Genomic DNA, 16,028 nt, shown 5'->3' with positions numbered 1-16,028 from the left:
AACCTGAGTTGCAAACAGGAGTCAGCCACTTAACTGATTGAGCCACTGAGGCGCCCCATGGGATTATGACGTTTTAGCGGAGTTCTACCTTCGACTTGATCATCAGTCGTTCATTCATTTTGATTACTACCTGTTTTAGTTTCCTACTGCTGTTGTAGCAAATGTAATCTCACCTGTGGTTCTAATACGTGTTGGGCCAGAGACAGAAATGAACACACAGTAATTTTTCCCTCCCTCCCAACCTTACTCCATAACCCTAGCCGGTGTGGCCCTGCCTGTGGCTTTGAAATGAACTACCATCAAATCTTAGGAAGGCCAGTGGTCTCCAGAACCATCCTCTACTGAAGAAATGAATGAGAAACTCTATCCAGGGAGAAGTAGGTTTGCATACCTTGCTCAGGCTGGTATAAGTATGATTTTGGAATAAGCCCATGGGGATATTTTGTGTGTCTATAATATTTTTATTTTTAACTTTTTGGCTTATGTGTGTCAAAGGTAGAATTGTTTTGTTATTTCTGTGTATTTAACGTGTAAAATCCAATAATGGCAAATGAATCACCACCTTGATTTTCATTCTGTGATACTGGAAGTATATGACTAAGATTTCCCGTTTGAACTATGGGTAAAATATATGGACCCAAGTGACTTAATGGACGGTTCTATGATTAAATGTGTATTTGCTAACATTAGAGTAGCCTATGTGTTTCACGAAGGCTTGGTGTATGGTTTTTGCCCTTCCGAACTCATTCTGCACTTGTTTTGGGACTATTTTTTTCCTCTATTCTTCAAATTGAGATTGAGGAAAATGTTTCCCCATGTTAATATAGCAAAATGTAAATTCCGTTTAAAAAAGTAGAAAATATTTTCAGTGATCAAAACTATGGAAATGGCTAATCACTTATTTTAGATATATTGGATATTAAAAGGAAAGCAGATAATATTCTTGATTTTCCCCCCTACTCAATTTAATTTTTTTAATTTTTATTTTTTAAGATTTTAGTTATTTATCTGATGAGAGAGAGCACAAGTAGGCAGAGCAGTAGGCAGAGGGAGAGAGAGAAGTAGGCTCCCCACTGAGCAGAGAGCCCAATGTGGGGCTCAATCCCAGGACCCTGGATCACGACCTGAACCGAAGGCAAATGCTTAACCGACAGAGCCACCTAGCCACCTATTCAATTTATTTTGTACTGCATTAATTCTACTCTATTTCAAGCATTGTGAAAGAGCAGGACACTGAAAAGATGAATAAGACATAGTCCCTTATGTAAACGAGTTTAAAAAATCCGAACAGTAAAAGTAGTGGCAGGCATAGTTGCCATCTAATGAACTTGCTTTAGGCTAAGAGTTTTACATGAATAATCTTATTTATTCTTCAGTATGTTCACTATCCTTTATCTTCCTATCCGCTTATGCCCTTTCTTGTTTAAGGAGCCAAGATCCCATGTTCCATCTTCACTTCCCTGTGGAGGAGCCATCTTGCTCCATGCTATGGGCAAGCCCCCCATTCAAACACTAGATGTCACCTGTGTTGCCTATTCACAGATGATAGGGCTCTTGTCCCCCCACCATTACAGAGTTAGCCGTGTAGGCCTACAACCATGGTCTTATTTCTCACATGAGATTCCACTCTCTCTGCCTGTTACTGCTCCATTTCCTTGTCCCCATTTACAATAAAATCCCTTGAAAGATGTGTCTATCTCAGATGTCTCCAATTTCCAATTTGATTGTCTCTTGGAAACACTCCAATCAATTTTCACCCCCATGACTTCATTAGGACGGTGCTATGCACACACACACACAGTAGGTACTCAGGAAATAGGACTTGCATAATTTAATATATGCCCCCCTAAAAAAACACTGTGAGGTAGTGGTTAAGATACTCATTTTACAGGTGCTCAGGTGAAGGCCCTCAGCACTAATTAATTCTCATTTCTCATCTTCCTTCAACTTTCAGCAGCATTTAACAAAGTGAGTACATTCTTCTCTTTGAACTAATTTAGTTTCTTGACCTTCAGAACACCATGCTCCCATGGTGTACCTTCGGTCTCACTGATCACCGTCTCCACTCATTTTCCTAGTTGCTCATTTCCCCTCAGGATGCTTACTTACCTCAAAGCTGTCTGCCCTGTACCTCTACTCACTTCCTTGCTCATCTCCTCCAGCATTGTTAAGTAATACCTAGAGGCTGACAACTCCCAAATTTGTGTGTCTAGCCACATCATCCCTTAGATTTCCAATCTTGAATATCCACCTCCTTGTGCAACATTTTGCTTCTATGTATATATATTTTTATTTAAAAAAATTTTTTTTAAAGATTTTATTTATTTATTTGACAGAGAGAGAGATCACAAGTAGGCAGAGAGGCAGGCAGAGAGAGAGGGAAGCAGGCTCCCCGCTGAGCAGAGAGCCCGATGCGGGCCTCAATCCCAGGACCCTGAGATCGTGACTGAGCCAAAGGCAGAGGCTTTAATCCATTGAGCTACCCAGGCGCCCCTCGATATATATTTTTTAAGACTTTATTTCTGATTTTTTTGAGAGAGAGAGAGAGAGAGAGAGAGAGAGAGAGAGTTCGAGCATGAGAGGGTAGGAGGGGCATCAGAAGAGGGAGAAGCAGATTCCCCACTCAGCAGAGAGCCTGATATGGCCTCCATCCCAGGACTCTGAGATCATGACCCCAGCCAGAGGCAGACGCTTAAGTGACTGAGCCACCGAGGTGCCCCTTAACTTCAGTATTCAATAGGAATGTCCACAGATGTATTCCTGATCTTCCCCTTCAATCCCATTCCTCTGACATTTTTCCCTGTCACATTGAGGTACACCTTCATCCTTTGAGTTGCTTAGGTCAACAAATTTAGTGTAATTTGCAGTTCCTTTTTTTCTCACACCCTGGTCAAGTCCATCAGCAAATACTGTTGGCTTTACCTTGAGATATATCTAGTATGTGACCATTTCTCCCGCTGCTACTGTTACCATTTGGTCCAGGCTATCATCACCAAGCTATCATCATCTCACCCGACCTTCTGTGGTCTCTGTATGTAAAATTCCAGCCCAAACTCAAGACAACAGAATGACTTTCACCTTCCCACTTCGGGTTTATTTATCCTCAGTGTACTTCCCACCATTTTAAACATCATGTATTCTCATTTTTAACCCGTTACTTGTCCCTTTCCTAAAATTTTTAGTAAGCTTCAAGAGGGCATGGATTTTTGTCTGCTTTATTCAAATATTTGAACTCCTAATGTCCAGGTGCCCACAGTATGTACTCAATAAATAAAAGTAAATAAATAAGTAAATATGGACCAAGGTCCCTCTATTTCCAAATCCAGATCCTTAAATAACATACCATTCTTGGTCCCTACTTTCCCTCAAAACCCAGTATCAATCGTTTTTTAATTCTTTAACGCAAGGCTGCCAGTGTTCTCATACACTTTGATGGCAGCTCCTTTCAAAGTCATAGCTCTCTAATCAGAGCTCAGGTACCAAATCTATTCTACTGAGTTGTTCTTTGGCCCATATGTTGCCTTAGAATTTTGTGACTCTGTCATATTAGCAAAGGGATTTCCTTACCTGCCTAAATTCACCTGCTGTGAAATATGAAATCAGGAAATGCTAAGAAGCCTTAAAGAAGCAAAAATAGATATTCTTTTTATTTATTTATTTATTTTTAAATTTTTTAAAGGGTTTTTTAAAAAAAAGATTTTATTTACTTATTTGACAGAGATCACAAGTAGGCAGAGAGGCAGGCAGAGAGAGAGGGGGAAGCAGGCTCCCCACTGAGCAGAGAGCCCAATGTGGGGCTTGTTCCCAGGACCCTGAGATCGCGACCTGAGCCACTGAGCCACCCAGACAGCCCTAGATATTAAAAAAAAAGATTTTATTTTTTTATTTGAGAGAGAGAGAGAGTTCACAAGCAGAGGTAGGGACAGAGGAAGAGGGAGAAGAAGACTCCCGGCTGAGCAGGGAGCCTGATGTGGGTTCTTGATCCCAGGACTCTGGGCTCACACCCTGAACTGAAAGCAGAGGCTTACCCAACTGAGAGATCCAGGGGCCCCAAATATAGATATTCTAAAATCTAGATTCTATCACATACCCTTTAGTTGTAGGAACATGCTTATGCCATGTACTTACTTTTTCTTCAGACACAATTTTAAAAATTCGGATAGTCACTCACCTAATAATTATTGAGCAATTTCAATGGGCAGAGCCCTCTTTCCCACACTAAGGATACAGCTATAAATACAACCATCACATTCCCTGCCCTCAAGAAGCTTACATTCCAATGATAGGGAGAAAGATAATACTCAATGATAGTTGACTCTACATATGGTGAAAAGTACCATGAAGATAAAGCAGGCATGGAAAGGCACAAAGTACCTTATTTTTGAATAAGGGTATAAGGTAAACTTCATGGGATCTGGGCATTGTTATTGTTCTTCACCTCTTATAACACTAGCACCTGCAAACTAATAGTGTGTAGTAAGCACAAGATAAATATTGTGTGAATATTGTGAGAATGAATGAATGAATGATGGAGAGACCCAGTGAGGTGGTTACTGCAATGGTCCACGTTGAGAAGTGATGGCGTCAGGCACAGGAATAGGCTTTGCAGATTAAGAGGTCATATTGTTGAGTACAACTTCGTAACTAGTTTGATGTCCTTTATTGAAGGGTAAACAATTGAGGAGTTTAGTACTTCACAAGCAGTGGAGCACACTTTCTGAGAGATTTGGGGCAAGAGAGAGTTTTACAGAGTTAGAAGAAGCAACAGGGAAATAGGGCATGGTTGGTGAGAGATTTCCTTATAATACTAGCAGGTCCTATTTTTTAGGGTAAAATGAGCTAGCTAAGCTAAGTTGGAAGATTGTGATTCACATCTGTTGGATTTCTGGTAAGTGGAGGCTGACTTGGGTTTAGATTTGTGACATGGTCCCAGTGACTGGAGCCACCTCTGTTTTGTGGGTTTCAATATATGAATTAACTTCATCAATCTGGATATAGTTAAGAAACAGAACCAATAACATTTCCTGAAAGATTGGATATGGATGCAAATTGGATGGAGTGAAGGAGAGGAGTCATGGCCAAGGTTGATGCCACGCCTTTGGCCAGAGCAACTAGAATAAAGTAGCTTTGATTGAGGTGTGGAAGTATACCAATGTGGTAGGTTTGGTGGCCAAAATTAAGTTTCTTTGGGACCATAAATTAAATCTCCCTATGTCTCCTTTCCCTCTCTCATAGTTTCCTGAGATACCTAAAGCCAAGCACTGCTGTGTATCCACGGAAAACCATTCAGAGTCATTCTACTGTGGAAAACATCCGTGCTGGTTTCACTTCTCACTCTCTTGGCCAGACACAGAGGCATCCTGTGTTGATGGCTGCCTTTCTTTTTCAAAGAAAGGCCCAGCCAAAGAAGGCTTTTTCCTTCAAACTCATCTTGGACACTTTCTTTTTATTTAAGAAAGAAAAAGATGATTGAGGGGACAAAAGAGGGGAAAAAATAGTGTTTGTCGTACATTTCTAATTGTGGCAACAGCTTGAACCGATTAGCTGGTTATTATGCATTCCTGTGCATGGCTTGACACTGGAGTCCAATCTGGAGAAACTCATCATGAGTCCTATTCTCCATGGCCTCTAGCATGCAAACCTGACCTCAAAGAGTTTAACCCCAAGTCTTCTAATTTGAAACAACACACACACACACACAAACACACACGCGCGCGCGCACATGATAAAAAGCATGGTAGAAATCTATTTAGTAGAGAGTATTCTGGATTATAATGACAGGAACAGAGGACCTAAATAGGATGCAAGAAAGGGAAAGAAACCCATAGTATTAAAAGAGAAAAAAAAGGCAGTGGTATTTTTTTAGGATTGTAAATATCCCTACATATATTTTGCTTTTCTTAAGAACTTGCAAGATCCCTTCCAGCAAGTTTGGGATGCATCTTTGGGAAAGATACAGAGAGAGCTCTGCCGGGTTTCATAGTATGTAGTCAATTCTCTTTTTACCCTGTTCTAAATATAATCCTGCTCATTTGCATGCCAATCCCCAGAATGCTTTGTAATTTCACAACTCTTGGCTAGTGGTCTCAGCATAAGAACAAAGCAAAATGTTTTGGGCGTGACTCTGGCCCTAAACCCTGCTCAGGCTTTGCAAAAGAGTACAGGGAGGTGACTTGGCCTGAGATTCATCCTTCTAGCCAGAGTATCACAGAAATAATCTGGAGGTTGCTGTGGACTTTTCCTGGGAAGACTGCTTTCAGTCTGCTTACCCATGAATAACCAGAAGCTTGGATTAACTCACTTGAGAGGAAGGAGTGTTTCAGGGAGCTTAGCCTCCTTTCCAGTATGTGCCCAGGGTGGTTCATTTGAGGGTTTTGGAAAGCCCAAGCTGGAGTATTCTGTTCCTATTCTGGTGGATGCTTTATATAGTTCCTCTACTGCAGAAAAGGCCTTCAATTTAATGCAAAGATGGCTAGAACTGTGGTCAGTGGCCTGCCTTACAGAAATGTGAATTTAAGATTCTTAACACAGACCTAGTTGTGCATAGTGACACCTACAGAATACTTAGTAGGCCGTTAGCAATGACAACTGGGGAGTGGGAATGGTGTGAGACTCATTTCGAAAAGGGCTTTTACAATTTTTGCAAAGTGAGCCATTTTTGTTATTTAGATGGTATGTTTGGAATCATTTTCAAGGAGACCTGAGGGATCTCCTGCACCAGGACCACCAGGTAACCCTCACATGCAAAAGCCCCTCCAAATAGGTCTTCCTTGGCCATTTCATTTTAGCGAGTAGACAAAGGACAGTATATTCCAGTACTAAAAGGCCATGTGTTTGCTCCCAATGACACACTGACTTTGGACTCTCTGCTCTGTCTAAAGTAAACTCGGGATTTTCAGCAGTGCCCACGGTTCACTGCCTAGGGGAAGCAACAGTAGTGCTCCTCGCACATCCATGGCTGCACACCAGCAGTGTGCCGGGGCTTTTCAACCACAGGTGTTTTCTACTCTTGACTCACAGAGCAGCATTAGTGTACGCTCACTGATTCTGAGCGCCAGGCAGCGGAGTCCCTCTACAACGTATTATTTCGAGACTGTTTTTAAGATACAGAGAACAGTTGCCGGTAACTGACACGGAGTCCCTCTCAGGCCGGTGAGAGCAAGCAAGGCCGGTGTCTTTCACATTTTCCGACACGCAGTGCCAGGATCTCAGGACGGCCGCGGGCCGGCCGGCCGGGCGGCACCCAGGGCCAGCAGGTCTAGCTTTTTCTTGCGGCCTCCGCGATGGGTTTACACCCGCAGCGGCCGGCGGAGGCGGCGTGCCGCCCTGCGCTGTAACAAAGACGGCGCTGCCGTCCGCAGCCCGCGTGGAGGCGGAGGGGAGCGGGCTCCGGGAGGACAGTCGGGAGCCTTCCCCGGTCCGAAATGCGGGTCGGGAGGGTGGGAAACCCGAGCCGGGGCTGGCCGCGGACGTGGGCGCTTCCCGGGGCTCGGCCTGCGAGGCCAGGGGCGCGATGCTCGCGCTCCTCCTCCTCCACCCGGGACTGCAGCATCCGCGCCCCGAAAAGTCCCTCGCGCCCCCTGGTGGCTGTGGGCCGTCTGGCTCCGCCGCACTCGTAAGTCACAAAAAAAGGAAGAAGAAGAAAAAGTGGGTGAGGCAGATGCAAAGAGGAAAATCAATAGGGATAAGAGAGAAGAGGGAGGAGTCGCGGAGCAGCCATTCTGGTCTTACGGGGTCCCAGCTGGCACGGCAAAAGAAAAAAAAAAAAAGGCCCGGGCGTGAACGCGAGTGGAGGAGGGTGTGTGTGGCGGGGGGGTCGGGGGTGAAAGGGGGGACCGGGGAGATTTACTATTGTCTCTGGCAGCCGCCGCGGGAGCCCGGGAGGGGGGCGGAGGCGAGAGGAGGCGGCGGCTGCGGCCAGCGCACCACTCGCTCCACCTGATCTCCGGCGCTGCGCGCTGAGGAAGGCGCGGGCAGGCAGGAACAGGAGCAGGAGCAGAAGAAGGAGGGAGGGAGGCAGCTGCTGCAGCCACCGCCGCCACCATGTCCTACCAAGGCAAGAAGAACATCCCGCGGATCACGGTGAGTGGGGCGCTGGGCGCCGCTGCCTGCGTCTCTCGCTCGCTCGCTCGCTCCTAGCTGCGCCGCGGGCGGGGCGCTCTGGATCCCGCCGGCTTCCCTGGTCCGGTTCCCGGGGAGGGACGGGGACCCCGGGTCCCGGGGGGTGGAGAGCGGCGGTCAGTCCAGCCGGCGCGCCGGGCGCCACCCAGACGGAGCGACCCTGGCGTTTGGGGAAAACAAAACAAAGAGGAAACCCAAAGAGTGGCGCGGAGAACTTTGGATTATGTCTCCTCTTTTCCCCCCAGCCGGTAGTTTCCAAATAACACAGGGCTTGGGGCCCTCCCTGGACCCCCGCGCCTCCCGGGGTGTCAGTGTGCGCTGCCCCAGGCGGGGTGTGCTTTTTGTTTTAGGTTCCTTTTGGCCAGGCAGGGTATGGAGAGATGACACCTTTCCCCAGGGGTGCCTGGGAGCAGGACCGCGCCCCTCTCCTAGCTCCAAGCCGGTAGCTTTGCCTCCTGCGCCGCGAGGGTGGCAGGGTATCTGGACCTTGGGTTTTCATCTTGTCCCCTTCTTGCCTGCATTCACCCCGTTCATATTTCGGTACGTCATATTCCGGGCTGGACAACTAATGTGGCTGTAGCAGGAATCGACCAACTTTTTTTTTTCCCCCCTCAATGCATTTTACATTTTTCATGTCATTTTCCCCCCCTCAGCCCAAGAAAAGGCTGAGTTTTAAGAGCAGATTTTAGTTTGGGATCGTAGGCGCACGCTGTGTGCTTTGCACGCCCAACTGCCATTGTGTGCAAGAGTGAGCCGCCCGCTGCAGGCGGATGTCAAATGCCCTGGGCGAGCGCCTAGGGCGGGGTGGAGAGGGGACGTGCCATTATCAGGTACAGAAGCCGCATCTTCACCAGAGTCCCTCTTAGCGGCACAATACCGCGCCCCGGCTCAGGGCTGCTTTGGGATGCGCTGAAATGATGCCCCTGAATGGAAGGGGCAGACAACAGGCTGGGATGGGCATTACCAAAAAAAAAAGAGGGAGGGTGGTGGTAGGGGCAAAACAATAATAAGAGAAAACACTGACATTTGTTTTAGCATGAAGCAGTATGGTTGTGCTTTGTCTGTAGTGAATGGGGTGTGTGTGTGTGTGTGTATGTGTGTGTGTGTGTGTGTGTATGTGTGTATGTGTGTGTGTGTAGTGGGGGAATGTGTGGCTACTCCATCTTTGCAAGGCGAACAAAGGAAGTGATCAACTGGCCCCTGGGAGGGTCTGCAGCTGCCCTAGGGCAGAGCTGTACCTGCTACTATAGTCAATTTGCCCGGATCCACCAGATTTTGCTGTGGGCACTAGTCTGCTTGCACTTGCCCTGCTGTGTTTAGAACGCCTTGTGTGCTCGAGATTGCCAATGCAGGACCCTACCTCTGTAGGCAGGAGGAAGCTGTTCTTGGCTCCAGTGCACTCTATTCCCAAGTGGTTTCGCTTCTACTGAAGCATGCTATCATTTTCACGCACCTGAGCTTCACCCCACACAAGGGCACACCACCCCTCCCTGCCATCCACCTGGTCTTAGGGAATAAACACTGCTTAGGAGAAAGAGAGGTGGGGTGGGTAGGGATCCTTTTGCCAGGGGAAGGTGTCAGGTGTAAACATATCCTCCTTTATCTCTGCATGGTATCATTGACTTTACCTTATTGAAGAAACATTGTGGATCTTTTACAATGCATGTTACTTTGTCCGGACCAGTTGTCTTTGCAGAGAGCTGTGGATGGGATCATTTAAAAAAAAAAAAAAAAAGAAAAGAAAAGAAAAAAAAAAAGAGTGGGACAAAAGCTCAATTTTGACACTCTTTCCCTCAGTGAGCGGGCGGCGGGGGGGGGGGAACCCCAGCTCTCATGCTGTTTCGTGTGTTTATCAGGCTGCTCGCATGCCGCTTGCCTTACCTCTATGTACATTTGCCAGTTCTCCTGTTTGGGATAAGCAGAGAAAAGGTTATTATTTTTTTTCTTTCTAGTCCAAAGACTGCAAGGTTCTTCTTAAGGACTCAGTGTGTGCTTGGCGTTGGGGGCCACGCCCATCCTTATAGGTATCCCTGAGGCCACCTTGCAGGAGGGCTACAGAAATTTAGCCCTGATTGAGAACTTGCCTTCGAAGCCCCCATAAATGTGGCTGTGCCCTAATCCTGGGGCCAGGTTTGCAAGGTTTCCCTTTTGTTCTTGTCTGGATGCTCTTCCCTGGGGTGCCTCCTTCATTTTCAGCACAGCTTCCATCCTTTCTCTCTGTGCATGGGGCGTGGTGCTGCATAGTCGCCTCTGCCTTGAAGCTGGGGCTGTGTGTCTCCAGCAGTTGTGACAAGAATGGACCCTGGTTGTGAATTTCTTCAAGCCAGGCTACCTTGTAGTTACATTGTTGCAAGGGGGCTGGGGTGGGGAGGGAGAAGAGGAGCATGGTGGGGGCTCGAGGTGGGTATTAGTCTTTGGGGGCAAGGAATCCATTTATAGGTTTTTCTTCAGGCTTTGTGTTGTATTTCTGTGAACAAGGGTCCTATTTTAGAGTCAATTATTTTTGCATGTTTGTGTGTCTATAGATGATTATACTTATCTCCATAATGTAAAGGCTGAAATAATCTTCCTAGGTATAATGAAAAACATTAAAATATGGATACAGATATACATATATAGAATGTCATGAAAGATCTAAATGTGATATATATCCCCTACTGTCAATTCCGGCATATTTTTTTAAATGTTAAGATTGTGGCATTAGAATTAAGTTTTCTAGCCTTGCTGTATTCCTTTCTGTGAAGGCTGCCCCACCCAGTAGCTAAAATGTCACTAGAATCTGAGGACTGCTGGGGGCAGTCTTTCTTGCTGGCTATCCTTTGCCTCCCTGGACACCACCCTCTGCCACAATTTGTCCCTCCACCCGACCCCCCCACCGCCCATAAGGCTTTGTTTGTTTTTGTTTTTCCTGCTACCTCTTTTTGCCTCCCTCCTGGGATCAAAGCCTTCTTATACCTGTGTTTATTTATCGGTTTCTTGGAGAGAAGGGTTTCTGATGTTGGTAGAATTGGCTGGGGCTTTCTCTCCCAGTGGCTTCAGGCCTCCCATCTTATTGTTCTTTCTCAGGTTATCCACGTGCATGACCTGTCTGGTCTACCTTGATACTAGCCCTTGCTTCTAAATGGCGGGCTCGCAGCTCAGGCTGGTTCAGCCGATCAGAGCAAGGACCTCGTGCTGCCATTCACCTCCGTCTCCACTGCCTAGCATGGTCCCTAGCACATAGAGGTCTCGTGGTTATCAGTTCAATCAATAAGTGAATTAAAGATTGCTCCTAATAAGAAGAGCTCGTGCCCAGTGAGTGTTTATTTTGTGGCAGGTGTTGTACCATGTGTCTTGCCTCCATTGTCTCATTTTGATCCTTGACTCAACACTGAGGTACCCTAGTCCTCCGCATTTTATAGATCCAAAACAAAACAAAACAAAAACCAAAAAAAACCCCAACCCCCTGGAAAATCAAATGCCTTTGCCCAGGATCAGAGACTGAGTACGTGTTAGAGGCAGGTCTGAAACCTGGACACCTGCTTGAATTCAAGCATGTCCCTACCGTGTTTCTGCTTCTAGTAAGGCAAATGGTATAGGGGAAATACTCCGCACTCTCTGAGTAGTCCTGGTAGGATCTGGGAAGCGTATTTTGCCTGACACTGTCAACAGATCCCTTAACATGGGTCTCTTTTTGTATTCAATAAATATAAATAACACCTTTGGGGACAGTAGCATATCAGTTCTGCAGGTGGAAGGTTAGAACAGTTACAGTCCTTGTTTCCCTCTTGCATGCTGCTGCTTGAAGCTGACGGCAGGATGGGAGGGATCCAACAGTCGTGTTCCAGGGCTCTATATGTATTCTCTTGCCAGAGTCTCTGCAAAAGCCCATTTGAAAGAAACTGAAGCACAGAGAGGTGAAGTTAGTTATCCAGAGTTAGCCAGTGAGAATTTGGGGGCAAAGCTGGAAATAAACCCAGGGTTTCCTGTCCTGGAACAGCTGCTCCCTCCAGAGGCTCATGCAGCAGAGATTCGGAAGGTGTGGATAAAGAGTTCCAGCATTCTCTCTGGGAGACACATCACAGAGAATTGGCTTTCTGCAAACGGTAATTGGATTTCCGTAAATATTACCAATAATGCATTTTGGCCTCATTGGAGACTGGGTTGATGTGATGTTTGGGAATTCACAGAATCCACATCCTCAGGCAGGAACACAGCCTGGAGAGTTCTTTTCTGGGTACATAGTCAGGGCGCTGTGGTCTTGCTTGAAGGGTATGATTGTGAGCATTGTGGGTGCCCTGGGAAGGTTTTATTCCCAAGGGGAAGGGAATGGGCCTTATGAAGTACAACAGAGCTGGGGGGCTAGAACCAGCCGAGAACTTGGAAGAGGTACAAGTCCAACTCTGCCCCCACCGCCGTGTTTTCTTCTTGTTTCAAGAGGTGTCACTTGGGGCCGGGAGCAAGTGTTAGGAGATGGAAGACAAGTGTTTAGGAGATTGAAAGAAAGGAAGTCACCCACAGTCGGCTTTATCCATGTAAGGCATCTTGGTAGGGAAATTCCAGAGTAAAAGATGGAGGGAAAGTTAGGAATGGAAAGCATCTTTGAAGTCTGATCATGGAAATCTCAACCCAGGCCGTGCCTGGGGTGTTCATTTGTTACTTTATATTTTGAGCTGCTATGTGTCGATTCTCAGCCAGGTTATTCTTCTTTCTTTTCTTCCTTTTTTAAAAAGATTTTTAAAATTTATTTGAGGGGGTTAGAGAGAGGGAGAGAATCCCAAGCAGACTCCGAGCCGAGTGTGGAGCCTGACACAGGGCTCAGTTGTACAACCCTGAGATGATGACCTGAGTCGAAAACTCAACTGACTGAGCCACCCAGGCACCACTGGGTTAATCCTCTTTCTGAAACAGGAGCAAAGCACCTCAGGTGTATAAAGGGCTCTGCCTGTTAGTAGCTGTGTTGGAGCTGGCTGGGCATTTGGGGGAATTCTAGAGGAATAGATTTTCTCAGAGAATTCCAGTCTCTGTGGTAGAACTGTCAGCTTATAAATGAAAATATTTCCGCTTATCTCCCTGGGCTGTTGAAAGGCCCAAATGAGGATAGTGACACTGAAAGTGGCCTCTGAGCCCTGAGGTCTTCAAAGTAGTAAAGCCTGATTTATTTATGAAATCTCAGCTACTCTGGAATGTGGAAATTCATGAAGGGGAAGACATGATAAAGGTCTGGCGTAGAAAGAGGCTACTTATGAAACTATTTTTTGAATACAAGTTTTCAAAAACAAAAATCAATACGTTATGTAAAAGCTCTTGTTATTTTTTTTTCTTGCTTCAGTTATGTTACAGTGTTCCTCAAAATTAGGCTTCTTAGAGGTCATTAGACTGCCTTTGGTCTTTGATATAGAGACTTTTCCTTATCCTAAATATAGCGCATTTTTCTTATTTGGTTGTGCTAGATTGTTTTTCAGTCCTAATTAGCTTGTAGAATAAAGTGACACAGATCATGAATACCCTTTCTGGCAGGTTCTTCACAACTCCCTGTTCAGTAGCTTTTCCTCTGCCCCTTCTCCTTCGTTGAAAAATCAAAAAGCAAAAAACAAACAAAAAACATAGAATTTGAAAACAACCACCCCCCATGTCCTAATGGGCCCTCTGTTCTTTACCCATTGACATATTTCATTTGCTTTTGCTTATTACATTTGAAAAGTTACAGAATGTTTACACCAGTAGGGATGTCTCCCTAGGATATAAATCTGCCCCTCTTCGATTAAATCAATTGCTCCTAATCATAAGGGGACTGGAAATTTGAGTATGTCGTCGCCTCCTCTGATTAATGTTAACGGGAATAACCTGACCAGCTCCACAGTTATTCCCGCCTCAAGTCAGTGCTCTTGTTTTACCATTTCTCCCATTCTCTTTAGGCCTTTCAGAAACAAACAAGAAAGACCCTGGACAACCCAGAGACACGGGCTCTTTTCTATTGTTGTGAAATTTCTCTCTCATCAGACTCAGTCTATGTCTATTTCAACCTCTGAAATAGACCCAAAGCACTGTGTGGTAGAATAGGATGAGCCCTTCAGCCTGGCCTCTTTGTTTGGCCCTAGTCTCTATGTGGAGTCTGCTTACAAAAACAATTTCTCTTGGGGCGCCTGGGCCGCTCATCAGTTAAGCCTCTGACCCTTGATTTCTGGCTCAGGTCATGAGCTCCGGGCCACGGGATCAATCCCTGTCTCTATCCCTGCACTCAGCATGGAGTCTGCTTGTCCCTCTCCCTCTGCTCTAACCCCTGCTTGCTTGCGCTTGCGCTCTCTCTCCAATAAATAAATACATAGGAACCCAACTTCTCTCTAGGACCTTTCTACTGTTAATTAGATTGTAGGGGTCTCGGTGGTCAGAAAGATGGGACTAAAGCATAGTGGAGCAGTTAAGCGACCATTTATTGACAGGCTCCATAGATGACCTCACTTGACTCATATCTCCTGTAGCCGCAATGAAACAAACACCATTTTTGCACTCTGGATAGAGGCTCCAAGAGTTTTAGTAACTAGACTAAAGTCATGCAGTTGAAAAACCAAGATCCTGGGATTGATCCCTCCAGAGATGAGCTCGTTTTCTAGGCAGGAAAGCCATCACTCCCTATCCACAGGTGGTTTTCCCTTTCCCATCGCCTCCAGCTGTCCTCACCTGTTAGCTTACAAAATTGGGTCAGGGTTTACTGGATGGAAGGAGTGGGGATGATCTGGCCAAACCTATCACATCACCACTGGAACAACAACTGAGCGTATGTCCTCCCAACAGTGGTTCATGCTTTGCTTTGCCAGCTGTCTGAGTTAGCTTCTGGCTTTTGCCCAGACGCATGTATGAGTGCTGGGCGGAAAAGCAGATACTGTTTTCCTGCCCAAGGCCCCTTCACACACTCTGTCCCTGTCCGCTTCCCAGACTTGGAAGGAGCCAAGTTCCCCGTTCCCATTCCACCAGAGAAATACAGGACACACCCAGCGCTCCAAGCTGGATAGGGGAGCTTGACTTTAGAATAGTTCAGGACCCTATTTGGGACATCTGGAATTCAAGGACACATTTCTCATGACTTAATTAGTCTCTTTTTTCCTTGGAAGCACTGGATGATGAAATATGTGGGATAAAGTGAGATTTTATTTTTTGAGGGAAGAGTTTTGCTGGCTAATAGAGCAGAGGAGCCCTCTTGTTTTTTGACACAGGGAAAGACAGCCCTGGATGGAGTGTCAGCATGTTGTGGTTCAGGCCTGGCCTCACCCGGACCCAAAGTCACCACATGACTTTGGACAAACCCTTATCATCCCTCTCAATTCTTCATCAGTCAAATGAGGGCATTGAACTAAATGATCCCCAAGGTTCCTGCCAGTGCACATGACCTTATGAGACTTTATTGTGCCTTCTCTTTTTTCCTGAGATCATGGTCAGCCCTCGGCACTGTGTTCCGGATTTAGAGAAGAGTCGTAAGCAAAGGGAATCCAGTGCGAAGAAAGTCAGAGCAGCCCTTGTTGGCTTAAATTCAGCGGGACCGGCCCAAATCTGTGTTGGGTCTAAGGGTCTTTGGTTGCCTTTTACACTTAAAATCCCAGCCTTTTTCTCATTCAGAGGGTAGGTTTGGTTAATAGACTCTGTACAGGAGAGGAATAGAACAATGATGTCCTTTTCTTAGCAGAACTTTGGTATCAATGCAAATGAGTATTATTAAAATGAGACCATGATTCCTTTGCTGGCATGAACAATTTCTCTTTTGGAGAAGGCTACCATTAATAAGGGCACAAAGTTGGTAAATTGCCCCAAATCTACACTGGTCAGCGACTAGGTAGACCAACAGAAAATAGCTCCAAGTCTGTCTATGCTCTGCTAAGCTCTTTTCAGTTGCTCTTGCCATATTTTAAGTGCGGTGGCTGCCATCCAATGGA

At 46.0% G+C, this 16,028-nt stretch overlaps 1 protein-coding gene across 2 annotated transcripts in view; it reads left to right on the top strand.

The window, feature by feature from the left end:
- Positions 1 to 16,028, top strand: part of DPYSL3 (dihydropyrimidinase like 3) — a 114,201-nt gene that overhangs the window by 45,244 nt on the left and 52,929 nt on the right. Inside the window, exon 1 of one of the 2 annotated variants that reach the window (XM_047730162.1) lies at positions 7,848 to 8,082. The exons of the other annotated variant lie outside the window; for it this stretch is intronic. Within the exon in view, the coding sequence (XP_047586118.1) occupies positions 8,044 to 8,082 (39 nt within the window). The 5' untranslated portion in view covers positions 7,848 to 8,043. Of the gene's footprint in view, positions 1 to 7,847; positions 8,083 to 16,028 lie in introns of those variants that run through there. 2 annotated transcript variants of the gene reach the window in all.

The sequence above is a fragment of the Lutra lutra genome, chromosome 5 (assembly GCF_902655055.1).
Source record: "Lutra lutra chromosome 5, mLutLut1.2, whole genome shotgun sequence".
Lineage (NCBI taxonomy): Eukaryota > Metazoa > Chordata > Mammalia > Carnivora > Mustelidae > Lutra > Lutra lutra.
Note: the sequence above shows the minus strand (reverse complement) of the source record. Positions and strands in the feature narration are given on the sequence as shown.